The following is a 27,034-nucleotide window of genomic DNA, read 5'->3' as shown; positions in this document are numbered from 1 at the left end:
CCATTGTCTCAGCAATTCACTTGTTACCAGCGACCTGGCCAGTAAGGCCATGTCATGCCACGGTACGAAATTCAGGGCCAGAGTGATTCCCCAATCGATGACAATGTGGAGGACAAACTTTACATAGCATTAGAGGAAGAAACAGTCAGAAATGATGATCAGGTAATGTCACCAAAAAAGGTCAGGTATGTTGATGTGTTTCATGAGTGAAACAATGCTTATATTGCCCATATTACTGTGTGAAAACCAATATTCTCTCATACTACATATAAATTCGTACCAAATAAATAAATAAATACCGTTTATGAGTGGTGTGGAATGGTTACACTCCCATAGAACTTGTTTTCTTTGGAGCCAGCCTGATAGAAAACACAGTAAGGTGAGGAGGTACTGCTCTCTGTTTCGAGTATTATAAACCTCGGGTGAGCGATTTCTCTATGATTTTTCGATGTTTCTCACCAAAAGCGGAGGTTTGAGCCAAAAAAAAAAAAAATCCAAAAATGGTCGGGATTGGGGGGAGTCAGTGGTGGGAAAGTGGTCGGGATGGGGTGGGTTAATAAGATTAATCCAATCTCTCCAGCTCGAAAAGTTGCTTCTAAGCGGAATGTTTTCGTCCATAAAGAACAAAATATTTAAAAAGTAATGAGATGGAGTGGTTCACCCATTGAATCCGGTACCGCATTTTTTTTTTTTTTTTTTCAGTTTTTGCTGCTTCCACACGGCTTTATGAAATTAGCTAAGTCATCTCACACTGAAGGGGTTAATGAAGGCTACATATAAATCCTCGAGTTTGAAAAATCTCTCCAGAGCTCAATAATGTCGTCTCTGAACTGTCTGTCTGCATCCCTCCACCACTACTGCGGGCATGTAGCATCTGTCTAGCAACAAACTCTCATCCCTTTTCTGCCCAACTCTCTAATGCCATAGTTAACCGTTACTACCAGTCCTTCATGTATGGAACAGGTCAACTCTGGAACTGTCTTCCTTTTTTACCAGCAGCAATAGCGAAGCTGGTATTGTTTTCAGTTTGTCTGTTTGTGTGTCTGTTAGTACGATAACTTCGCAACCACTCAAGATATCATCACAAAATTTTACAGGTGTGTAGGTGGGAAAAAAAATCGATCACGAGTGTGTGTGTGTCTGCTACCACGATAACTTCGCAACTGCTCAAAATATTACAAAATTTTACAAGTGTGTAGCAAGGATGAAAATCTACGAGTATTGTTTTCAGTTTGTGTGTCTGCTTGTCTGTTAGCATGATAACTTCGCAACTGCTCAAGATATCATCACAAAATTTTACAGGTGTGTAGTAGGGAAAGAAATCTACGAGTTCGAAATTGGTGAAAGTAGGTCAAGGTCTGTGTGTCAGTTACCACGATAACTCGCATCCACTCAAGGTATCATCACAACATTTTAAAGGTGTGTAGTAGACGTGAAAATCTCTTACCAGTTTGAAATTAGTGAAAGTAGGTCAAGGTCAAGGTCATATTCCGAACCGCGTTAGATTTGTATCGGCTCGCGGGTGGTGTGATTATCCCCTTGGGGGGCCTCTAGTTGTCTGTATTTCCCACTGCCTATGACCTCCAGTCTTACAAACGCATCATGTCCAGGCATTTCGAAATAAACATATCTTGAAATTTGCTCTCAGTTATCTCGTTTTTTCGTGGAGGGGACAATCTTATGGGCTTCTGGCCTTAGGTTCCTTCTTCCTTGCATAAAAAGAAGTAATAGAATGTAAGATGCGTCATCAGATTGCAGTAGTTTGTAATCAGTAATTGTGAAGCATTATTATTATTATTATTATTATTATTAATGGTAGAACTGTAGTAGCTGTTGCATCCCCATGCTTATCTGAACGTGGATTGCAAGCTTAAGTTGCCCACCTTCTAAGGCCCACCATTTGTCTTCTGCAGGATAGGGAGGTTACTCAGTTACTGAGAAAATTCTGTATAACCAGGCAGTGAAGCCGCAAGGACATATCGGTTAGGTGCACGTCAAGGCGCCACTGCAGCACCTTAAACCACCTGTAAATGGGCTAAGTTGGGCATGGTTTTGTGTCACCGTAAGCCACTTGTATAAAGCTAACGTATGTCTTCGGTTTGTGTTTATCTGGCGGAACTGCACCGCTCGCATAAATTAAAAACTTTATAGTGGTTGCATGAAATTCGAAGAGCCTTTATTACCAGGTAGGAAGTAGTCTCCTTGGTTACTACAATTCCTTCACATTAACTAAGTGGAGATTGTTTTTTTTTTTTTTTCCCCAGCTTATTTCACGTAGTTCAGTGGCAGAAAATGACAATAATATGGCTCTACATCCTTTCCATAGCATTTCTTCGTGACTAACATCATATTCTAGTGATACTCTGTTCCTACAACAAAACATTCAAGATGGAGAGATGGGAAATGTAAGCCAAGTTAGAGTAAAAAGGCTATAGAGAAAATAAGACTGGATGGAAGGGGTTAAGGATGCTGCGTTACGACAATGCCTCCATAGTTTCTCTCTCTCTCTCTCTCTCTCTCTCTCTCTCTCTCTCTCTCTCTCAGTTTCCAGGTGTGGCCCTCCTCCTGCTATAGAATATGGGCTGTGTATAGGCGCTTTGCTTTCAGCTGACAGAACTGGGTCACTCCTACAAGTTAAACACTAAGTCGTGGTTGTATGAAAAGCCATAACCATTAGCTTTGAAGTTGGAATAGGTTCTTGGTTACTAGTCATGTCTGCCTTCCATTCTGACTACACTTGGCAGTCAACTGAGCCCAAAGGAGTAGGAGGTCTTTGTAAGGTCAAAGACGTGATTGGTGCTTTACTCATTCTACGTCAAAGACGTAATTGGTGCTTTACTCATTCTACCTCTCTGCAAAAATAGGTGCTGAGGAGGGACGCCTTCATGCGGTGACATCGATATAATCGGGCGGCTTAACTGCCTGGTTATACAAACGTCCCACAGTTATTTCCTTGAAAGTAGGATGGTGGACTGCAGAAGAATGGCAACTTCAGAAGCAGTCCCTTGGATTCACGTTTCAGATGAACCTTGGGCTATAAATACTACCACTACTACTACTACAGTTATATACTGTATATTTCTGCTGTAGGTATAGTTGTTTAATGACCATAGTTCTGTTTTCAGTTGTCAACAAGTTAAGGAAACTCAAAGAGTACATACTTTCGGCAACGCCTGTACCAGGCAACTCAGATTGCCACCAAAATTTATTTAACTCTTCCCTGGCTCATGATCCACATATCCACAAACTTTAATTGGAATCCATCAATAACTTCTTGAGATATCTTGTGGGCAAGCTAACAAAAACTATCTTGAACCGGGTGTCTAATTCTGGTCACTACCAAACTTGAATCAACTCTTCCTTTGCCCATGACTCACATATTCACAAAATTTCGTTTAAATCCAGTAAATAAATTTTCGAGATATCTTGTGGACAGACAAACGGGTGTGAATATATGAACTCCAACTTTCTTTGGTGGTGGTAATAATAGACTTCTGAGTTGTTTACAGTTATAGTTATTTATATTGCACTTTACAGTTATGTAAAGTTATAATTTACCTTTAAAATCTATTTCTCTGTACAAATATATATTTCTTTTTGCATTTACTTATTTATTTTAGAATGGTTTGCAGTTGATCGGTGGTTATGTTTACGGTTATAGCTCTGTGTGATTAGATCTCTGTAGCTCTGTTTACAGTTAGAATAGTCATTTTGTTTATAGTTTTGTTGTTAATGCGGAGTTATAGTTCTGATTACAGCTATTTATTATTTATAGCATAGTTATTTTGCAGTATAGTTTTTATAGTATTTTACCTGAAGTGTTTGCAAGTCATCAGTTATAATTCAGTTTATAATCAGTTCTGTTCAGTTATAGCTTTGACCGTAGTACTTCTGTTTACAATACTGTTTACAGTACAGCATATCATATAATTTGTAGTTCACAGTTACATTTGTGTGTACAGTGTTCAGACGTGACCTACTTGATAACCACCGCTGAGGTTATGTATTCACCCCTGTTTCTCTGTTTGTCCACTAATATCTCAGAACGCTATTGGTGGCTTCCAGCAAAATGTGTGGATAAGTGGGACATGGGCTAAGGAAGAGTTGATAAAAATTTTGATGATCTGTTTTGTCTGGCATAGACGCTGGTGGAGATATCCCCTCTCTAAGCGTCTTAATTTGTTTTAGATATGTAAACGGCAATTCTGTTCACAGTTCTGTTTACATTTGTAGTACTGTTGTTGTTGTAACCCCAGGCCTATATGGGTGTGAACCCAACAGGCTGTAGTAAGCCGGCCACTTCAACTGGTTGCTTCCAGAGGTCTTTTAAAGTTGAGTTTACGTTGATGGATTACCTGTGTTGTGATAGTGTGGTGCATGAAATTAGGTTGTTGTTGTGCAGGGGCTGCATTGCAGTGTAGCTATATTTTGTGATGGCATTGTACCAAGTCTGGTGAGCCATTGCATATTGGCTTAGTATACTCTTGTGTCTGGGTAGGATAGTTTCAGAAGGGTGGATGTCTGGTGGTCACTCATGAAAGATGCCATTTGGTTGAAGGTTTTGGATGACTGTGATAGCTTTGTATGTGTCTGTAAAGTGAAGTGTGGTGTTGGATGGTGGAGGAAGCGGGTTTATGAGATGCTGTAGGTACTGCTGAGCGGGTGTTCGTTGTTTATGGAGGCGGGTGATGCAACATAAAGTTGGCAGGGTGGGATGGGTTTGAACTGAAGTGATGAACTGTGTGTCTCTCATATTTATATTATCTTTGATTGCGTTCTTTCTTGATGTACAGTAGATGATCAATACATGTCGTCTTATTGCATCATGTTATTTTTTCCTATGGCTTTATTTGTGTTTGTTTGAGGCTTATGAATGTTTATGTTAGTTGAGGTTGGGGCCCTGCTTGGACTAGCTTAATTCAGGCTGTTCTGCTGAACTGAGTAGAGGGTTTTCGGTAATCGTTTCTGTTGACCAGAGATAGTGCCTGGTGCCTTCAAGACACTGAGTTTACGAGATGCCTCTGCCTTGATATAACTTGTATGCCGGGGAAATGTCATGTCTGATATGTCCAAAGTCAGTCCTAGAATTATGGGATGTCTCCTGTGGTAGTTAGTTGGTTAAAGAGGGAAACTTGAGGGTGTGTTTGAGATTCATGTCCACCTGGTATGAGGAGGTAATTGTTGACTAGTGAGATAATCATTGTGTTTTGTCTAAGCCACTTTTCAAGTGGGTTAAGGGAAAGCTGGAATTGGACTGCTCCTTGCTTAAAGGTTAAAAAGTGAGGGCGGAAGGACTGAGCCCTGTGGGATACCATTAGACGTTAGGTAGTATTCTGAATTAATAGCGTTGAGTTTTGGTAGAGCACTTGGCTTTTCTTGAGAGGAAGTTGGTCCTGCCATTTGTTATTTTCCTCCATGTTTGTGTCCGAGGTTTCATTTATTGGGATGTGTCAAAAGCTTTATGTCTGTTGCGGCTAGTGTTTTTGATAATGGTTGTCTTTTGTTGAGGCCATCTAGGTTGAGCCGAGTTTACTTGGAGACGTGGGACGTGATTGAGTGTTTTGGTCGGAATCCATGTTTAGAGTCTGAGAGAGGGATATAGGAGAGTGATGTTAATATTTCCATGAGTTTGGATGCTGTGCAAAGCAGTGTTGTTGTTCTGTATGATGCGGAACTGTTTTGAGGTTTTTCTGGTTTAAGACTGGGAATAATGGTTACTTCCAGGTATCAGAGATTGGGTTCTGAGTTCAGAAGTTTAACATTCCAGTGGGGGCATTTATTGCTTTGGGGCTGGGGTGTTTTAAATGGAGGTTTGGAATATGATCTATTCCTCCCACTTTGTGTGTGTGTGTGTAATCATTTGAAGCACTTCTCATGAGGCGAATGGGGATTGTGTTCGTGTGCTTCCTTTAATTTTTTTTTATAATAGCTCTGTTTTGGGGATTTCTGGTTCAGTACATAAAGGTTTATTAATTTAGTGCTTATTTCTTCCTGCCTGTGATGGTTCAGTTATTGGACTGTATCCTCCTTGGCTAAGGAAGCTCCCTGACACCTTTTCCGAAGAGATTTTTTCGTTTATTACACATTATTGTCATCTTTTGTATTTCATAAATCCTTCAATATCGTCATATTATTAACCAGCAATATCCAAAAACAAATAGCTAAGGAAGAGGTACTAGGGAGCTTTGTTTCTCGACGAGAATACGGGCAACTGTTTGGTGGAGCTTCGTGAGTTGGTGTGGTTTTGGGGACTTGTGGTAATTATTGTTTTTCGGAATTTTGTTGCTGTTTGTCCTATGATTCTTGGTGTCCACATTTTTTTTTTTTTTTTCTTGTGTGTTTGGAAAAGTTTATTTTTGGTGTTGATCCAGTTGTGCATGGTTTCCTGTTCTGTTGACCCGAGTTGAGCTTTACTGATTAATTTGTTTCTGACTTTTATGTGCTGTTTTATATGAAGAGAAATTTGGGTAAAGTTTCTAGCACTGCCACCAGGGGTATGAGATTGCTGTCTGCTTTAATAATTCTGTTAAACGTGGTAACTGCATGGTCAATGTTTAGATAAGAATCTATGTTAAAGCTGTTCAATGCTTGTCGTATGCCCTTAATAAATAGTGCCCAGTTTGCTTGCTAGTAGTTGGTGAAGGTTTTTCCTTCCTTTGGTTGGATCTGCTTTTACTGTGTGTGATATGTTTGTAGTGAGGTGGTCCCATGAAAAATCATGTATCATTTTCCAGGAAATTTGAATTGACTGTGTTGAGTTGCCCAAAGTGATGTGTGGGAGGTGGCCATCTCATTGATTGTGTGTGGAGGTTGTGTTGGGATGTGGTGGTTGTTTAAAATGTATAAGTGTTCAGGATGCTTTAGAACGAGGACATTCAACTGTGTTATTTCTGTGTGATAAACCATGAGAGGTATTTTGCATTTAGGTCACAGGTTATCTCAGTGGGGATGGTCTGGGACGGGTCGAGAGATGAAGTGCCTTCTATGGAGGGGGAGATATGATGTGACTGGGGGTATGTAGATGTTGATAATGTTTGGAGTTTCATTGTGTATCTTGATCTTAACTAATGTTATTTTTGTGGTGTTGTCTTTGGACAAGTTTAAGAGGAGTGAGAGAGTGTTTTTAATTGGAGACATTAATGGCAAAGTCGGGAATGTACGAGTGGATGGAGTGGTTGGTCAGTGGGGTGTGCCAGCTGAAGTAGATGGGAATGGTAGTGCTTTGTTGGACATCTGTGTTGGTAAGGGGTTAGCAATAGCTAACACCTACTTTCGGCATAAGATGATCCACAGGTATACACGGAGGGTTATGAGGAGGATGGATGGTGAACTTGTTAAACAAAAGGCAATAATAGACTACGTGTGTGTGGATGAGCGAATGAGAAGACAAGTGAAGAGAGAACAGCTCTCACCTGAGAGTCCCGGGTTCGATTCCCGGCATATTGGTAATTTCTCTGAGAAGACAAGTGTTGGATGCAAGAGTGTGGAGAGGGTGGGGGAATGGAGTCTCGGACCATCACTTAGTGATGGCCAAGGTAAAGCTGCAAAGAAAATGGTTGAAGAGATGATGGGGAAGACAGGAGGAAACTGCTCCTGTGAGAAGAGTGGAGAAATTGCAAGACTGTGAGAGAATGGCAGAGTATAAGAGCATAGTGGAAGAAAGATTGGGAAGATATGAGTTAGAGCAGATGGAAGGGGTGGAAGACGTATGTAAGATATTCACGGAAGAGATAGGTGCAGCGTGTGAGTTGGTTTGTGGAGTGAGGAGGAGATGCAGGGGTGTGCAAGGGACAGCATGGTGGAATGATGAGGTGAAACAAGCTGTGGAACATAAGAAGAAGGCTAGCGAGTAAAGGTAGGGGAGAAGATGAGAGAGAGAAGAGAGAGGTATATGTGATCAGGAGAAGGGAGGTGAAGAGATTGGTGAAGGCGAATAAGAAGAAAGTGGATGAAGAATTTGGGAGGAATCTGAATGTGAAATGGAGGGAGAGTAAGAAATTGTTTTGGAAGGAGGTAAATAAAGTAAGGCAGTGTGAAAGGGAAAATAGTAGGGGAGTGAGAGATAGGAATAATAGATTGATGGTTGAGAAGAGAAATTGAGGAGATGGAAGGAGCACTTTGAGGATTTGTTGAATGTAGAGAGTGAGAGCAGTGCAAGTATAAGTGGTTGGGGAATGGTTGGGAGAAGGAGAGATGAAGGGAGGGAGGAAGAGATCAGTAGGGCGGAAATAGTGGAAGCAATGAAGATCAAGATGGGAATGGCACCAGGAATTGATGGAGTGTATGGTGAAATTCTGAGGTATGTTGGTGAGATTGTAGTGGAGTGGATATGGAAGTTATGTAGATTGGCTTGGGAAGAGGGAAGGATTCCGGAGGACTGGAAATCAGGTATAATTGTTCCTTTGTACAAAGGAAAAGGGGAGAGAGAATTATGTGGTAACCACAGGGGTATTTGCCTTCTTAGTGTAACTGGAAAAATATATGGTAGAATACTCATTGATAGGGTTAGGCATATAACAGAGGAGCTAGTTGGAGAAGAACAAGGGGGATTTAGGAAGGGAAAAGGGTGTGTAGATCAGATATTTGTTCTAAGATGTATAGTGAAGAAGTATCTAGAGAAGGGAAAGAAAGTGTATGCTGCCTTCATGGACTTGGAGAAAGCTTATGACAGAATAGATAGACAAGGTATGTGAAAGGTATTGAGAATATATGGAGTGGAGGGGAAATTGTTGAGTGCGGTGAAGAGTATGTACGAAGGAGCTAGGGTTACGGTGCGAGTGGATGGTGAACTGAGTGAGTTCTTTGATCTCAGTGTGGGACTGAAACAGAGTTGTGTGATGTCTCCATGGCTGTTTAATATATACATGGATGGCGTTGTAAAGGAGATGCAAGGTAGGGCAGTGGATTTAGGGCTGGCTCTAATGAATGAGGATGAGATCTGGAAGATTCCGGTGTTGTTTGCTGATGATACAGTATTGTTTAGTGAAGATGAGTGGGAGTTGCAAGGTTTGGTGAATGAATTTGGGATAGTGTGTAGGAAGAGGAATCTGAAAGTTAATGTAAACAAGAGTAGTGTTATGGTGTTTGAGAGGAAGTCACAGAATGCACGGTGAGGTTGGATGGCGAGGATATGGAGGAATGGGTAGTGTGATGAATAAGGATGGAACCTTGGGGGATGAAGTGCGTGAAAGCGTACATCAGGGAAGGAAGGTTGTTGGTTCACTGAAAGCAGTGATGAGAAATAGGGAGGTGAGTATGGAAGGTAAAAAGTCACTGCATGATAGTATTGTGATCCCTACCCTGACGTATGGAAGCGAGGCATGGACCTTGCAAGAGGGGAACAAGTAAGAGTGAGAGCAGTGGAAATGAGCTACTTGAGAGGAGCATGTGGAGGGACATGGAGGGACAGGTTGACGAATGAAGAAGTGAAAGAACGTTGTGGGGTGGATGTGGTTGAGAAGATCAGGAGAAATACACTGAGATGGTTTGGACATGTGGAGAGAATCGAAAATGAATGACTGACTAAGAGGGTGTATGTAGGTGAGGTGGAGGGAGGAAGAGGGAGGGGAAGACCGAGGGTGAGGTGGAGGGATGGAGTTGAGAGGTATATGAGGGAGGGAGGAGTGAGTTGGTGGGAGGGTAGTCAAATGGTGAGTGACAGAGCGATTTGGAGGCGTTTTGTCTGCAACCACTCTTTGCGGGATTAGGGTGTCGGGCTATAGATAGAGAGATAGATAGACTTTGGGTGCTTGTTGCTCTGTTTCATGTGCAGGGTTGGTGAATGGATTGTCTTTGGGTGCGAGGGTGATAAAGCTGCCCCTCTTCCATGTGTGTTTTCTCTGTCTCGTGTGACTGTAGTGTAGTCTGTAAAGCATTGAATATGTTGAGTTTAGTCTCTTGTATTAGTGCTATGTCAATGTTTTGTGTGTGTGTGTGTGTGTGGAATATTTTATAGTGTGATCTTTGTGTGTGTGTGTGTGTGTGTGTGTGTGTGTGTGTGTGTGTGTGTGTGTGTGTTCAGAATGTTCGGTAGTTCTGTGATCTTTGTGTGTGCGTGTGTGTGGAATGTTGTATAGTTCTGTTATTTGTGTGTGTGTGTGTGTGTGTGTGTGTGTGTGTGTGTGTGTGTGTGTGTGTGTGTGTGTGTGTGTGTGTGTGTTTAGAATGTATAGTTCTGTGATATTTGTGTGTGTGTGTGTGTGTGTGTGTGTGTGTGTGTGTGTGTGTGTGTGTGTGTGTGTGTGTAGAATGTATGATTCTGTGATCTGTGTGTGTGTGTGTGTGTGTGTGTGTAGAATGTATGGTTCTGTGATCTGTGTGTGTGTGTGTGTGTGTGTGTGTGTGTGTGTGTGTGTTTAGAATGTTGTATAGTTCTCTAATCTTTGTGTGTGTATATGTGTGTGTGTGTGTGTGTGTGTGTGTGTGTGTGTGTGTGTGTGTAGAATGTTGTATAGTTCTCTGATCTTTGTGTGTGTGTGTGTGTGTGTGTTTAGAATGTTGTATAATTCTGTGACTTGTGTGTGTGAGTGTGTGTGTGTGTGTCTGTGTCTGTGTGTCTTTAGAATGTTGTATAGTTCTGTGATTTTGTGTGTGTGTGTGTGTGTGTGTGTGTGTGTGTGTGTGTGTGTGTGTTTAGAATGTTGTATAATTCTGTGATTGTGTGTGTAATTCACCGGGTCGGTCAGGATCACTTGATGGTCGTGATCGTCAGCTTTTACCCTCACGGAAGGGAGCTGAGAGCTCATATAGTCCGATCTAAGGGCAAGGCACGCACACACCCGTCCCCTTGCTCAAGGGGGACAATAACCACCCACTTCGTCAGTGAAACTTTTTCGCAACCTGAGCGAGGCGCGAACTCCCGTCAACCAGTTGGCAAGCGAGAGCGTTACCACTGCACCAGCGAGTGGTGTGTGTGCGTGCGTGTGTGTGTGTGTGTGTGTGTGTGTGTGTGTGTGTGTGTGTGTGTGTGTGTTTAGAATGTTGTATAGTTCTGTTATTGTGTGTGTGTGTGTGTGTGTGTGTGTGTGTTTAGAATGTTGTATAGTTCTGTGATATGTGTGTATGTGTGTGTGTTTAGAATGTATAATTCTAAATCTGGGGAAGCGAGTTTCAGAGAGGTGCAGTTCGGGGAAAGAAAGAATTCTGATAGGCAGAAGTTCTGCAATATGGATGAGTGACATTCCAGTCATGAGCGCTACCAGATGCCCGTGTAGCACGAGGGAAGGCATGGAGAGGTGGCACCATGGACGCAACTTCGTCTGAACATTTGCCAAAAAAATATCTAAAATAATGCAAGGGAGGCAACATTCCTTCTTACTTGCAGGGGAGGTAGTGTATTTGTAATGGCAGGGTTCTTAATAATTCTAACAGTTTTGTTCTGAATATTGTCGAGTTGTTTTAATGCAACCTCTCCACATCCATTCCACAAGGGTGAGCAATATTCAAGGTGAGAGCGCACATGACTCTTATAAATTATAGCTAACTGCTCATCAGTGAAGAAGTTACGGACTCTGTACAATAATCCAAGTTTCTTTGAGGCGGTTTTAGCAAGTGATCTAATATGAGAGGTCCAGCTGAGGGCATTTTTAAGTGAGACGCCAAGATTTTCAATACTTCTGGAGATGGGAGTATTAGTAGCACTGAAGGTAATGTACAAATCTGGCAATATATGTCTATTAGTGGGAGTTTGGACAGCAGGGAACGGTGCCATACTCTGTTGAAAGCTTTTGAAATATCAAGGGCTACTGCATGAGTTTCTCCATGTAGATCAATTGATTGATGGATGGCATGATTTAGATTATGTCAATGGTGGATCTTTCGTGGCGAAATCCTTATTGTCTGTCACTAGTTAAGTTGATGGATTCAATATGTTTAACAGTGTGCTTATTAATTAAAGTTTCAAATACCATACCAAGAGAAGATGTGACAGCTATTGGTCTGTAATCAGAGGGGTCAGAGGAACTTCCTTTCTTCGGAATTGAGTGGATATTGGCTTCTTTCCATGAATTTGGGAATAAAGAAGTACGTATGCATAGTCTGAATAATTTAGCTAGAACAGAGGCAAGTTCAGGGGGACACTTTTTCAAAACAATTTGCGAAATTCCATCTGGGCCTGGAGCTTTGTTGGTAGGTAAATTGTATAGGATGGATTTTACATATCTTGTCCGTATTTTAAGTGGGGCAGCTTCGGGAGAGTCAAGTTCTAGTACTGGGACATTCTGGCTGGTATCGTCTATGGTAGAGTTTCTGGCAAATGTACTGGCAAAAATATTAGCTTTCCTACGCGGGTCATTTGTAATGTTGCCATCTGAAGATTTTAGTGGGGGAAAGAAAGATGACTTGTTAAAGTTGTTATTGAGAGAATTAAGAGGACCAGAATATTCTGTTGTCATTAGGGTTGTTAAGTAATTTTGATGCTTGCTTTTGAAGAAAATTTGATTTAGCTAGATTTAATACAGCTTTTGCGTGATTTCTAGCAATTTTAAATTGAGAGAGTGATTCAGATGTTTTTAATTTTAAGTAAGAGTTATATGCTAATGACTTTTGGGCTGTTGCTCTGGCACAGTTGCCATCAAACCATTTTGGAGAGTTCAATCTCTTAGTGAACTGTTGACTTGGTATGAATAAATCCATACCAGCTAGTATTAAGTCGCAAATGTGCAGACACTGCAGCACACCATCCTTAACTCTTAGTTTATTTGTTTATTTATTTATTTATTCATTGTGTTGTTGTAGGGGATAGGGAATGTTGGGAGCTGTTTGCGGGAGCAGCTGGATTCATCACAGGGGTTGTGACGACTCCTATTTCGGACAGGTCCTTCATCCTGGCTTGTCAACACCACTATGGGAAGGTGGCCCTCTCATGCGGCCTGTAGTACTGTTTTTTTTTCCTCTCTCTCTCTTTATGCAGACGAGAAGGAACCAAAGGCCAGGAGCCCGCAAATTGTTCCCTGCAAGTAAAAAGCATAAACAAGATAACAGAGCCTAGTTCAAGATCAGTTCATTTCGAGATACCTGGACAAACTGCGTCTGAAAGACTGGAGATCATAGGCAGTAGGAAATACAAAGAGAGGGAGAGAGCTACAGAGTTGAACTGTTGCATGCATGAAGGACTGAGAGTAACGGTTAACTCTTGCATTACACAGCTGGACAGAAAAGGGATGAGAGTTTGTTGCTAGCAGGAGGAGGTTACATTTATGTTTTTTTTTTTTCTTCTTCCTTTGTTCAAAACCAATAAATTCGTAATTGTTCCTTTTTATTTATTTTTTACATAAATTTGATGTTTGATTATATTATAGTAGTATAGTAATGATTTACATGCGATGTATAGATGGAAGTATTTGTCCTGGTACTCTCCATATATGCTGATGTATTCATTATTACTTATTGTGTTTCATAATATGAATAGTATTATTGGTATGAAATAGATGGAAATATTTCATATCATTATTTTGGCTTTCATGATTATCTGATTCTTGTTGACCTATTGCCCCTTCAGGGTGATGGCCATTTGAAAAAAAAAAAAAAAAAAAAAGATGGGTGCTACGCGCCTGCTGTACAGTAGTGGTGGAGGGATGCAAGCAGATAGCTGAAAGGAGCAGTGACCATTGAAGTAGCGATAGGAAAGAGAGAAGGATGTAACAGTGCAGCGAAAAGACAGAGGCTGAAGGGAATCAATAAGAGTAGGAGAGTTAACTTGAGCTGAAAAGCCTTTGACTCCACCTTGTTAGGAAGAGCTGTATGTGTGGAGTCTTTCCATACATAGTTGTACTCCACACAAGGGGGGAGGGGGTAATAAAGGCCGTGTGTAAAGTCAACAACTGTGCAGGGGTAAAGAAAGCACGGAATCGGCATAGCACACCTAATCTCTTGGAAGCAGATTTTACAAGAGGCGTTCTCTCCAAGATAAATCCTGAGAGAATGAAACCCAAAGTGTGTTTAACCCTTCGTTAGTCAGACGGGGTGTTTTGGTATCCCATTTATTTTAAAAACTCATATTTCCTAGCCGGTAATTCGAATACTTCTCTCCGTTCCAGTACTCTTCTGATTCAGTGAGGGGAGGGAGCGTGTGGATTGCTTTAGTCCTGCCTTTGCTGTAGTGAGAGAGAGGGGCACTCCCCCCCCCCTTGGGGTGTCAAGTCACCCTATCAAACTAACCATTTAGATCATATTGTGATATATTTTTTTTTTTTTAAATCGTATTTTTGCATATTGTTTATCATTATACTGATTTTTATAAATCAGAAAATGTATTTTCCTTTGCGTGTTTTCCTGACAAATGAGATATGAGTCCATTCGTTATTTTTTTACTGATATTATAATTTATTGTATTTTTTTGTTATACATTAATAAACACCACCTCCTAGGCATTCAATCTTTTCATTAGTGATTACAGAGATATGCTGAAGCGGCAGTATTAGTAACACTACATGTATTTTAGTATTGGGGTGTTGTAACACCCCACCGGACTACCCACGTTTGAATACCCCACGGGACTAACGAAGGGTTAAAGACGATGTACGACTGAGCTGAATAATATTAAGAATAAGAGTGTACTCCTGTGGAAGATTTTGTCTGGTTGATAGATGTTTCCGGTTACAGAAATTATACTGTTGTTTAAAAATCCGTTTACATTTATAATTTAAATTTGCAATTTGTGATTTTCAGGGGTGACCCAGTTGAAGCAGTTTGAGTGGGAGGAAGACTGTGTTGAGGTGCTACGTTCCAGTGTGGAGTACATCCGGCAGGGCCATGTGTCACATGCGAAGGTAGAAACGTGGCTGCGAAGGGTGTGGTCTCTCCTGCAAGGTGTTGATCTGTCCACTGTTTCATCATTACCCCTCGTGCCATCTGGATCTTCACACAAGGAATTGCTTTCCCTCAACTCGGTCATTGTTAAACAGATCCCCAGCCATACTCTCTCCTCAGCACAGGTTCAGGCACTCTCCCACCTGCGTGTACTAGTGGTGCCGTCACTGCCTCACTACGTCAACCACCGGCAACTCCGCCACTATGTATTTGAATCACATCTTAGTGGAGTGACCTTGGCTCTCCTCAAAGTGGCAGAGAAATATTCACTCAGCCACCTTGCTGCTGCCTTCAACAAACATTGTACCAATCCCCACAGCCAAGAGTTCTGCAGCTTGATTGATCTTAATTCACTTCAGGATAAACTAAAATCTTTGTTACGAGAACTAAACATTTTCAAAGCTGCAGACAAGTATAATACAGAGCACTATGTGTGCATTGAGAATGTCAACACTGTAGCACCTCGGCTTGATGACTTCCCAGTTAGGTTACCTAAAACCCTCATAACACCTTTAACTCATCACAGCAAAGACTTGGCTAAAAGACTTGGGGCTCATGTTTTATCAAAGGAGGATTTGTGTCTGGAAGCTCTTGAAAGCACCTATCCAGACAGTGAAATAATAAAATTAGCTGATTACATCCTGAAAGACTCTATAATGCTTCAGAGTGCTAGTATATGCCAAAAGCTGAGGCAGAAGAGGTTTGTAGTTGGGGTACATGGTGAACTGTACCAACCTTGCCAGCTTTATGATCCTGAGCATGGTGATAATGATGTCTTAATTGGTGAAAAATTCATCCCTGCAAAGTCTTTGCAGAAGTATTACCCTCTGCTGCGCATGTTGGGAATGAGGACATTGGAAAATATGCCTCAGCAGCAGCTGATTCAGATTATACGTGAAATGCAGGCAAAACGACTGACGTTAGAAGAAAGGAGAAAAAAATCTGCAGCTGTTTTGAGGGTTCTTAACCATCGGTCAGACTGCCGTCAAGTGTGTGAAGCTGTAGCAGGTGTTCCGTTTGTCTGCGGTGAGATAAACCCACCCAGCCACTACCCTGACAACCTCTCCTGGGCCACAAAGCCGGAACTTTATGCTCCTAGCGATCTCAAAAGCTATGAGAAATACCAAGATATTGTCGGTTCAGTAGTTGCCCTGGTCAGCTGTGCTCACATAGAGCAGGTTGCTCAGAGTTGCGGTTGGAATCAAGACCCAAGCGCAGAGCATTCAGTCAGCCAATTAAAGGAAATAATGAATGGCTGTGAGCCATTGGAAGTTGGCAACATTCAGGTGATCCAAAGTATCTACTTACATTTGTCATCTCTAGTGGGCACAAAAGAGGCCCCGAGTTTGAAATCGCTTGCATCACTAGCTTCAATTTATACTGACTGTGGCTTTAAACACCCAATCCATGTGTACATATCAACAACAGATGATGATATCTCACTGTTACCCTTAATGCATCCTCTCCCTAGTTACCTACACAGATGTGCAGATTTATTTAAATTCCTAGGATGTTTTGAGAAGCAGTCGGTAGCAATGTTGGTGTGCTGTTTGCAAATCCTTAAGCAGTGCAACAGTTTGAGAACTATATCTACTCATAGAGTTAAACAATTGATTCTTTCCATCCTTGAGAAAGTAAAAGACTCTGCCGAACATATTCCTTCATCTCAGCTCTTACTGCCTGTAGAGAGTGAGGATGGTGGGCTGGAACTAGTGGAGCGAGACCTCTGTTATTATTCAGAACAAAATGAATGGCTAGATAGTGAGGAACTTGGAGTCAAACTAGTGGCAGACTTTGTGAGTACCGAACTGGCAGCAAAGCTGGGTGTGGCGCCCTTACGGCGACACTTGGCGGCGGGAGGTGAAGCGCTATTGGAGTGGGGGCAGCAGGAGAACCTTATCAAACGCCTCCACAACCTACTCATCCATCAGTACCGGGATGGGGTGGCCATCTTAAAGGAATTAGTACAAAATGCTGATGATGCTGGCGCAACCTGCGTGTCCTTTCTCTATGATCAGCGTCAAAATGAAGACGCTCATTCGATGCTGCTTAACGTTAAGTTAAAAGAGTGTCAGGGACCAGCTCTGTGGGCTTACAACGACTCTCTTTTCACAGAGGACGACTTCTCAAACCTAAGGGATTTGGGAGGTGGAACAAAGGAATATCAGTCCACTAAAATTGGAAAGTTCGGACTGGGTTTTAATTCTGTTTATAACCTGACCGATGTGCCAAGCTTTGTGAGTGGAACCAGCTACGTTATATTTGACCCTCAAGTGTCATACCTTGACTCGCCTGGTGTTAGGTTTAATTTCAAACACGAGAAGAACTTGTACATGCTGAAGAAGCTGAAGGGACAGTTTCAGCCTTTTCATCAGGTATTTGGCTGCTCAGTTCAGGAAGACAAGAATTTCCATGGCACCCTGTTCCGCTTTCCACTGAGGACGCCAAGTCAGGCAGCAGTCAGCAGGCTCAGCAATATACACTACACTGAGAAGGAAATGATGATGCTGTTGCAGATGTTCAGAAATGTTGTGGGTGAACTCCTCTTGTTTACGCAAAATGTCACTGAAATCAGAGTATTCCATTTGGCAGATGGTGCATCGTCACCTGTTGAGCAGCAGCTTCTGTTCCAGAGTGTTCGTTCTGATGGAAACACCAAGGCTTGTCAGAGTTCTAACTTGAATGATACATTAACACCGATGAAAAGAGCGGCTGCATTATTTGACAGAAATAAAAATTATGAATTGAAGTGGAGAGGGGATATACTCGAGTACACAACGATGCCTGACATTGAAGTTCATTGCACCGAACATGGTCAGATAATGTGTGGAGGAGTGAAGGAACGTAAGACTGTCAAATGGATGATTTCATGGCACTCCGGTCTTGGGACCTTGTGTAAAGTTGCAGAAAAGTTTTCAGGAAAAGCTCTTCCCCTCAGTGCTGTTGCTGTCCCTTTGAGTAGACAGAGTGATGGCTGGCAACCGATACCTCTGAGTGACCTTCCACAGGGCTTTTATCGTACAGGTCATTTCCATTGCTTTCTACCACTGCCTGTCACAACTGATCTGGCGGTCCAGGTAAATGGCTTCTTTGAGGTGGAGTCAAGTCGTAACAGCCTCCAGCGCCAGAATGAAGATGATAGGCATGAGCTGAGCTGGAACAGAATACTCCTTCATGATGCTGTGTCCTCTGCCTTCCACACCCTCCTAGTGTCACTGGCAGAATACGGTTTATGCCAGGAGTGTCCTTACTACAGACTTTGGCCAGTCAAAAATAATATGATGGATGATTTTTTGAAGCTTCTCGTCATGGGTTTCTATGAGGGCATCGTGGACAAAGATCTAAAGGTTTTTCGTAGTAGAGAAGAGTGGCATGGGCTGTCCAGCTGCAGATTTCTTCATGGAAACCTGCAGTCATGCAAAGAGGTTGGAGAAATTGCCTATGAGTATATGGAAACCCTCTTCAAAACATTAGATAATGTGAACATCATAAAAATGCCAGAAAACATTACCTTGAGGTTCAAGCCTAAAACTGTATCTAAGCATTGCATCACTAGTAAAGAATTTTACCAAGAGTATTTCCTGCCTAATCTCTACAAGGAGATTATAGATTCAGAGAAGAGAGATAAGCTGACTCTGCACATGATAGATAATTGCTTTGTGGAAAGCCTGGAAGAAGTGTCGTGTATACCAATCCAGCCACACGGCACACTCACACCTCCACAACAGCTCATTGACCCCAGGAGTGCTGCTGCTCGCATGTTCAGCGAAAACGATCAGCGTTTCCCATTTCCGGCTATTGTAAACAGCCCCGAGAGACGTGAGAAGCTATTGAAGTTAGGTATGAAGAGCGATGACATCCCAGTAGAGTGGGTGTGTGAGCGGGTGGCAAGTGTATCCAAACTGCCTTGTTCACATTGTGCTGTCCACAGAGCTGAAAATATTTTGAAGTATAATAATTCAAAGAGTCATGAGGAACAAGCAGAAATAGCCAGAAGGATAAGTATCATCCCGTTTTTGCCTGTAATGCAGAAACCCAGTGAATGGCCTTTCGCTTGGCATGGTGAAAGTTATCCACTCCATCAAACCAGCTTTTGCAAAGATCATGAAAACAGTAAAATTACAGCTGTTGCATTCGCAGCCTCCTCAGCCATGTACTTGGCAAAATTCAAGATGCTAGTTGGCAGCTGCCATCCACTGCTTGACTACATTTCGGTAGTTCCTTACATAACAGTGCTGAGACAGCTTGGAGTTGTGATGGATTTGACTGATCTCCCTCTTCCCTCAGTTGTCTATCAGCTCCGAGAATATAGCCACAGATCAGTGATTGATGAGAGCACAACAAATGGATGCTATGCCATATATGAACACTTAGAGGGTTGTCTAAAGGACAGTGACTCTGACACAGATGCAATCATCCAATCATGTTACTACAACACATGGCTTTAAGAAACCCAAGTTGTTTGCACTGTCAAGTGACGTGAATTTCAGTCCTGATCTGTTCTCGGCACAAAATGAAAACTTGAACCGCTATAGAAGACTGATGAAAGCCTTAAAAGTCGAACAGAACTTTGCCTACGATGTCGTGAAGGAAATGCTTCTGAAAAAGAAAGAAAAGTATGGGGAAAAGCAGCTCAACAGTCAAGATGTCATCCAGATGTCAAAGCTTCTTGGTGAACTTTTCCGAGTGAGAGAAGCTGATTGTAGTGAATATGGTCGGGCAGATCCCGATATTTACTTGCCGGACACCAGTGGTCGCCTCTTCTCGACTCGTGAATTGTGCACAGAAGACGGGAAGCATTTGAGTTCAGGTCACTTTAAGTGTCTACATAAGTCCATCAGTGTGTCACAGGAAATGCTTGAGTGGCTGGGAATAAAATCTAAATCTAGGAAGAGACTGGAGGAATCATCTACTCGCCTTCGTTTTGGTCAGAAAGTAAAGCTAACAACTCAGTTAAAGAACATCCTGCATGAGTACCTTTGCGATGGAACCATAATGAAGGAATTACTTCAGAACGCTGATGATGCTGGGGCAAGTAAAGTAGCCTTCATTAAAGACTTTAGACAGTTGCCAGAAGAAAGACTCCTCGACAAACAATGGGCTCCACTTCAAGGTCCGGCATTAGCTGTCTACAACAACAAAGGCTTTAGCGAAGATGATCTCCGCAGTATTCAGGACTTGGGAAACAGTTTCAAAAGGGGTGACCCAGCCTGCACTGGTCAGTATGGTATAGGTTTTAACGTTGTTTATCATTTGACTGATGCACCTTCATTTCTGACTCGTGGCCCGTCTCTTCCATACCACGAGACTCTGTGCATGTTTGACCCTCATTGTTGGTATGACCCTTTAGCCTCTCCAGAGGAGCCAGGAGTGCAACTGAAAGATTTGAAGAAGCTGAGAGAAGATCATCCTGACTCCTTCTTAGGATATTTAGAGGAGCTCATACAGGATGAAGGAACCGTATTCAGGCTCCCTCTGCGTGTGCGAGATGATTCCTCGATTTCGGGCAACGTCATTCATCCTCAAGATATAGAAAACATACTGAATGATTATAAAGGGGAAATGGCAAAGTGCTTGATATTTCTGAAGAATGTGCGTGAAATTTCGATCATGAAGGTCACTCAGGATGGCAAACTTCAGGTGGAATATTCTGTACAGTCTTTCATCTCCCCTGAAATTGAGCGCAAAATTTCATTACGGCAGCAGAGCTTAAGGGATCCCACTGACCCATGCAAATATGAAATGGTGAGAGACTGCTATGAAATGAAAATAACGGACACACATGGCCAAACCTTCCACTGGTACGTGGTGCAGCAGCTCGGCACGGACACACCCAACAGTGTACCAGAGATAGTGAAAGAGGCTTGCAGGAGGGTACCTCTTCTGCCTCATGCTGGAGCAGCTGTTCTGCTTAAATACACCACCACTACAGCAAGGGAGAAGTTTTTGCCAGTGGATGATCTGCAGAATCTGCAGATAACCTCATGCTACCTGCCACTGCCAGCGGTTTCAGGTCTGCTCTTTAGTGTCAATGGGCACTTTACTTTGAACTCGTCACGGCAGGACCTGTGGTCAAACGAAGGAGATACCTTGGACAAGTGGAACATGTGGCTGATGGAAGAGGTCCTCGTCCCTGCAGCCGCGCACGCTCTTAACTTCTTAAGAATTCATTTGTTTTCTTCCATGAACGCTGCTGAGTTTCATGTTAGAAAGTCATTTTATGAGGCAAATATTAAATATTTCCATACTTTTTTGCCAGATGCAGGTGCTGTAAGATCTGCCAAGTGGAAAACATTTGTTAATTTTTTCTACAAATACGTTATGGCTAATAATCAGCTCAGATACTTTGATGTTTTTACTCCTGATCCAGAGACCTATACACCTTCACGTGCATCTTTCACACTGCCATATTATCCCAGAGAGAGTAAAAAACCAGAGACAGGTGTGCTGAAGTGGTATACATTTATTGAAGCCGGCCATAAATTTCCTGTATTTTTTCCTGCACAACATGTGGAGGCCAATGTACAGAACACCCTCAGAAGACTTGGTATGAAGGTGAGCAGCCAAGATCTTTGGAACAAGATAAACAGTGCAGACCCTGAACAAAAATATCCTCAAGTCACCCCAGCTAGTGTTCAAGATTTTCTTCTTTCTTGGAATGATGATTATCCAGACAGGTGTGAGCCAGGTGTAGGTTGCAGAATTACCAACACACCATTCCTGGAACCAGAGAATGTGCGTAAGTTACTATGCTTTATCTCCACAGTTCAAGATTTCCCTTCCAGCATTAAACAGCTTCCTCTCTTACTGACAAGTGATGATGTGCTGAAGTGTTTTGATACAGAAGAGCCAGTATTTACATCATCATTCTGGTACTTACTACCCAAATGTGGAAACAAATTCGTTCATAAAAAATTTGTACACGACATGGTGCTGATGAAAATGTTAACAAAGGCTGAAGTGGTGAAACAGTTTAATTTGGAGGACTTCACTGCCCACCTCTCAGAGGAGTACCGTGTAACACAGCTCATTAATACACAGGAAGAGTCACAGTTAATGAAATGGTTGTGTAATGTGTGGAAATTTGTGGTACATTGTGCAGAGAAACTGTTTAAGTTCAAGGAAGGTACTGAAAATGACGTTACCTGGAGGAAAAGGAGAATGTATATAATTGAGACGCTTGGTGAGTGGGCCGTGTACCCAGCCACAGTGGACAAAAGTAATGTAACACTCATCCCAGTCGCTGATGCACAGAAAACTTTAGACATTCGTGGACATAGCAGAGGTTCAGTGTTTCACAAGCTGCTACTTCTTCACCCATATACAGAGCTGCAAAAGATTTCTGGAAAGCCCTCAGACAAGCCAGTCATTCCTTCAGAGTTGAAGCTAGCAACCACTTTGGAAGACCCAGTAGCGGTCCTAGAAGTATTGTTCTCACGGAAAGAACAGATAGGTGACTTTGTGACTAACAGCTCTTTCATGGGTGAATTTTTGGACATGAGTGAAATTGTAGAGTACCTGAGTAGAGGTTCCAGGCAAGCCACACTTGATCTAACTAAAATTTGTTCCCTGTGCATCTTTAAAGACTTGGAGGGACAACTTCGCAGTCTGACACACCGAAAACTGATTTTGTCTGACCCAAATTCATTACCTATGAGAGATATGACTGGGATTGCTCTGGACAACAATTTCTTAATCCTAAGTAAGTTATCCAATGATAATTTAGGAAATCTCTACAAGTCTATTGATCCTGACCTCCTGGCAGATGAATTAGATGTTTTTGCTCTGTTCATATTACCTAATCTAGGTCGCTTAAATGAGGAGCAAAGAATGTCCTACCTGGGTATACTGAGAGACAAGTTGAATCTGACTCAGTCGGCAAAGAAATTTAGCCCACAGCAACAGCGTGTAATAACCACACTTAAGAAAACTCCATTTATTGTTAAGGATGGACAGCTGGTGACTGCTGACAATTTCTATGACCACTCAAATCCTGTTTTTGCTTTGATGACTGAGAATGCTTTGCCTGATGTCTGGGAAGGGAAAAAGTGGAGATACTTTATGGGATTGGCTGGAGTACATCGTGACCTGACGTCTGAGCAGTTTGTAGAGTATGCCAAAGGGTTGCATTTTTCTGATAAGCAGGTTTACAAGAAATCTAAAGCTCTCTTTAATTATCTCATAAAACATTATAAAACGCTGAAGAGCAGACTGAGCGAAATCAAGGAAATCGAGTTTATGGTTCCAGGGAAATATGAAGCATTGGAAAAGCTACTACCTTGTTTTACCACACTTTCTGGTTTGGCCTCTTTAAATAACAGCTTTCACAAGGACTTTGCTGAACTCATATGGTCAAAAGCAAATATCTTCCCAGATTATGTACGGGATTCTGATTTAAGACAGTTGGGTCTGATGCGACAACCACCACAGAAAGACATTGTGGAGCACATAAGACACCTTTGTTGGTCACTTTATAATGAACCAGTCCAGTCCAGCACTGATGTCACCCGAGTGATGGAACACATTTATGAGCATCTTGGCATCTGTGACCGATCTGTTTATCAAGCACCGAGTGGCGTGCCGGTCATCCATCTTCATGACCATGGGGTCTTTGTCACTAGTGGGTCAGTGATCATGAATATTGAGGATGAGATCCAGCCATACTTGTACGGGGCATCAGTGATGTATGGAAAATACTATGATTTGTTCAGGAACCTGGGAGTAGTGACAGATGGAAACTGTGACACTTATGCCCAGATTCTTAGCATGATGTATGAAGATGGCAGCTACGAACAACGTGGGAAAATCAAGTTGGCTCTGCAAGGACTGTTGAAACATGATGAGCATCTTGGAGAATTGACAGTTCCTAAGCTGTATCTTCCTACTACAGGCGGAAGGCTAGAAAGTTCATCGGAAATGATTGTGACAGACAGTCAAGCACTTCTTACAACGACCCAAGAAAATCTTGAGGACATTGTGCTGGTAAATTTTGGAGATCTGGGGATTTTTAGAGATAACATTGACTTTGTAAAGCGTCTGCCCCTGAGACTAAGACCCAAATTCTTGTCTGAAGTAGTTCATGAAGAGCTTCTGTCTGATGAATCACAAGAAGACTCAAGCTCTCTGTACCAGGAAATACAGGAAACCATAACCTCGACGTTTTTCAGAGGTGCAGTAAAGAGGGTCATCAATCACTTCTGTGAGATAGGAAGCTACTCCAGTCCTGAACAGCTAGACACGTTGCTGGATAGTGTGATTGTGATGAGACTGAACAAAGTGAAAACTGTGATGAAGCTTTATGACAAAGAGGTTGGTTATCGACTTATGCCATATTTTGTCTCTGATTGTAAGGATGGCATTCCCGGCCTTACACTTTACATCTCTGAGGGTATTTGTAAGAACATAATCTCAGCTGGACTAAGTGAACTGTACAGTCGGCTTCTTAAAGTGGGATGTGTTGATATGATGCGTGTCCTTGATATGGTTTGTAATTCCTTTGAGAGATCACGAGAGATACACAGAGATCTAAATTTTATGAAGATTAAGGATTTAGATAACAACCAGAGTGAATCACTATTAAGTGCTGAGGACGTGGGCAAGTATCTTGATGTAACATTGCAGGCTTATCTGGAGCATGGATTTTGTGAGTTTAAAAAAGGGGAGGTCGTTTGCATGAAGAAATATACATGTTGTGAGAGTGACGAGGATCATGAGGATACGAACATCTTTATCATTGTCAAAATAATGCGCTTGATATGCAGTTACCCGTTTGTGATGATGAATGAATATGAAGTTTGTACAGGAGGTGAGGAGGAAACTTTGATCACAGTCAGAGCTCATCAGTTGTACAGGTTGGTTTGTCCGCAAGTCAGTGGTGAGTCGTCATCTGAAGCCAGAGATGAAGTGTCGCTCAGTGAGGTATTGCCGGAGATTAAGCAGCAAGTAATTGATTTGTGGAATGTGGAAGATGATGAGATCAGGCGTCACTTGTTGCGTCGCCTACTCCTCAAGTGGGACCCAAGCACTAACTCCGAGAGCACCGAGATATGTAGCAGAGCGCAGCTGTACCTGAAGGTCTTGGCGAGCCGCCTGGAGCAAGGTCTGCCCATACCAGACGATGAGGACTACCACACAACTGCGGCCTGCGACCTTAGTGATGAGCTGGCTGTGGTGTTTAAGCCTCCCCCAAATCGGCTGGGGATGTCCTCGGCCTCTTCAGCTCCCGAGCGGCTGCCCGATCGTAGGGAGGCCAAAAAGTGGTGGCGGCAGGCAACACATGACTACACCGAAGCCAGTGGTTGTCAGCATGGGTCACCTTGCTGGATCATACACATATGCTTCCAGGTTAGTTTTTTATTTTTTTTGTTTTATTCATATATTATTAATTTTTCTGTGTGTTTGGGGCTCAATACATATTCATAAATCTAATACCCACCCTCCATGTTCAGTATATGACAGGGTTGTTTCATTCACACACACACACACACACACACACACACACACACACACACACACACATACATATATATATATATATATATATATATATATATATATATAGATAGATAGATAGATAGATATCGAACAACTAATGTGAGAAAATTCCTTCCTGGGTTTAAGTTAACCATTTCAGTCTAATTTCAAACCTAGCCTTCCCTACCTTAAAACCACTAAATTTCACCAGGTATGTTAGAACAGTTTACTGTGTATTAGACTGTTCGGTTCATAAGTTTGGTTTGTTTGAGTCCGAGTTAAGTTTATTTTTTTTATTTTTATTTTTTTTTTATAGATAAGCATCTACAACACATTAAGGCATTTTTGTCCGATTCCAGCATATACATATATGTGCTTTTGTATGCATTCAAGTATGTATACATATGTATAATTCACAGGTCTATCTATCTATCTAACCATTGCCAGACGAATTAAGCCCGTAAGGGGTGGCCATAAACAAAGCGCCTACATATCGCCCTGTCCCACGCCATTTCACTGCCCTCCTCCCAGCTCACACACCCCTTTCTCATATCCCTTTCCACTCCATCCTTCCATCTCCTCCTTGGCCTCCCCCTCCCTCTCCCCTCGTCCACTTCACTTACATACAGTCTCCTCGTTAGTCTTTCGGTCTCCATCCTTTCCATATGGCCAAACCACCTCAGTGTATTTCTCCTAACGCTTTCTATCACATCCACACCACAACTCTCCCTCACATCCTCATTTGTCAGTATGTTTCTCCATGTAGCTCCATATCCTCCTCTCAAATAACTCATTTCCACTGCTTTCACTCTTGACTTCCGTCCTTCCAACAAGGTCCAAGCTTCACTCCCATGCGTTAGAGTTGGTATCATAATTCTGTTATGCAGCGACTTTTTTCCTTCCCTGGTCACTTCCCTGTTTCTTCTTACTGGTTTCAAAGAACCAGCCATCTTTCTTCCTTGTTGTACCCTTTCAAGCACTTCATCCTCCAAACTTCCATCCTTACTCACCACAGTTTTCAAGTACTTAAATGCACCCACATTTTCCATTTCCTCATCATCCAACCCCACTAAGTTCAGCGACTTCATTTCTCTCGAATCCCAGAACTCTACTCTTCCGCTCATTCACTTTTAGATTACGTTTCTTACACACTCTCCCAGACTCATTCTCCAAGCCTTGCAGTTCCCCTTCGTCCTCAATAATACAGTATCATCTGCAAACAACAATAAATGAAGTTTCCAAACGATGCCCTTTCTCATTAGGACCGCTCCACCATACATTGCTCTGTCTTGTATCTCTTTTATAACCCCACTCATATACAAATTGAAAACCATGGAGACATTACACATCCCTTTTTCAGTCCAACATTCAGAAATATAACTTCACTCAGTTCACTATCCACAGACACTGAAGCTTTCGCTTCCTCATACATACTATTCACGGCATTCAGCAACTTCCCATTTACTCTATATATTCTTGGTGTTTTCCACATTCTTTCTCTATCCACTCTGTCATATCCTTTTTCCAAATCCATGAAGGCCGCATGCAACTTCTTTCCCTTCTCAAGAAACTTTTCCATTAATGACCTAAGGATTAATATCTGATCTACACAACCTCTTCCTTTCCTAAAACCTCGCTGTTCTTCTCCAACTAATTCCTCTGTTAGTTCTCTAATTCACAGGTACAGTATGAATAAATAAATAAATAATATTATATATATATATATATATATATATATATATATATATATATA

General features: G+C 42.0%; 1 protein-coding gene across 1 annotated transcript in view; it reads left to right on the top strand.

Moving 5' to 3' along the window:
- Positions 1-2,711: 2,711 nt before the first annotated feature.
- The window catches only part of LOC145416692 (sacsin-like), a 39,593-nt gene continuing 15,270 nt past the window's right edge, over positions 2,712-27,034 (top strand). Inside the window, exons 1-3 of the mRNA XM_080285629.1 lie at positions 2,712-2,775; positions 14,668-18,695; positions 19,216-25,152. Of these exons, the coding sequence (XP_080141755.1) occupies positions 2,712-2,775; positions 14,668-18,695; positions 19,216-25,152 (10,029 nt within the window). The remainder of the gene's footprint in view (positions 2,776-14,667; positions 18,696-19,215; positions 25,153-27,034) is intronic.

Source organism: Coenobita brevimanus, chromosome 107, assembly GCF_032717465.1.
Source record: "Coenobita brevimanus isolate Jiangsu-jjx chromosome 107, ASM3271746v2, whole genome shotgun sequence".
Taxonomy (NCBI): domain Eukaryota; kingdom Metazoa; phylum Arthropoda; class Malacostraca; order Decapoda; family Coenobitidae; genus Coenobita; species Coenobita brevimanus.
The sequence above is the reverse complement of the archived record's forward strand: the minus strand, read 5'-3'. Positions and strand labels throughout refer to the sequence as shown.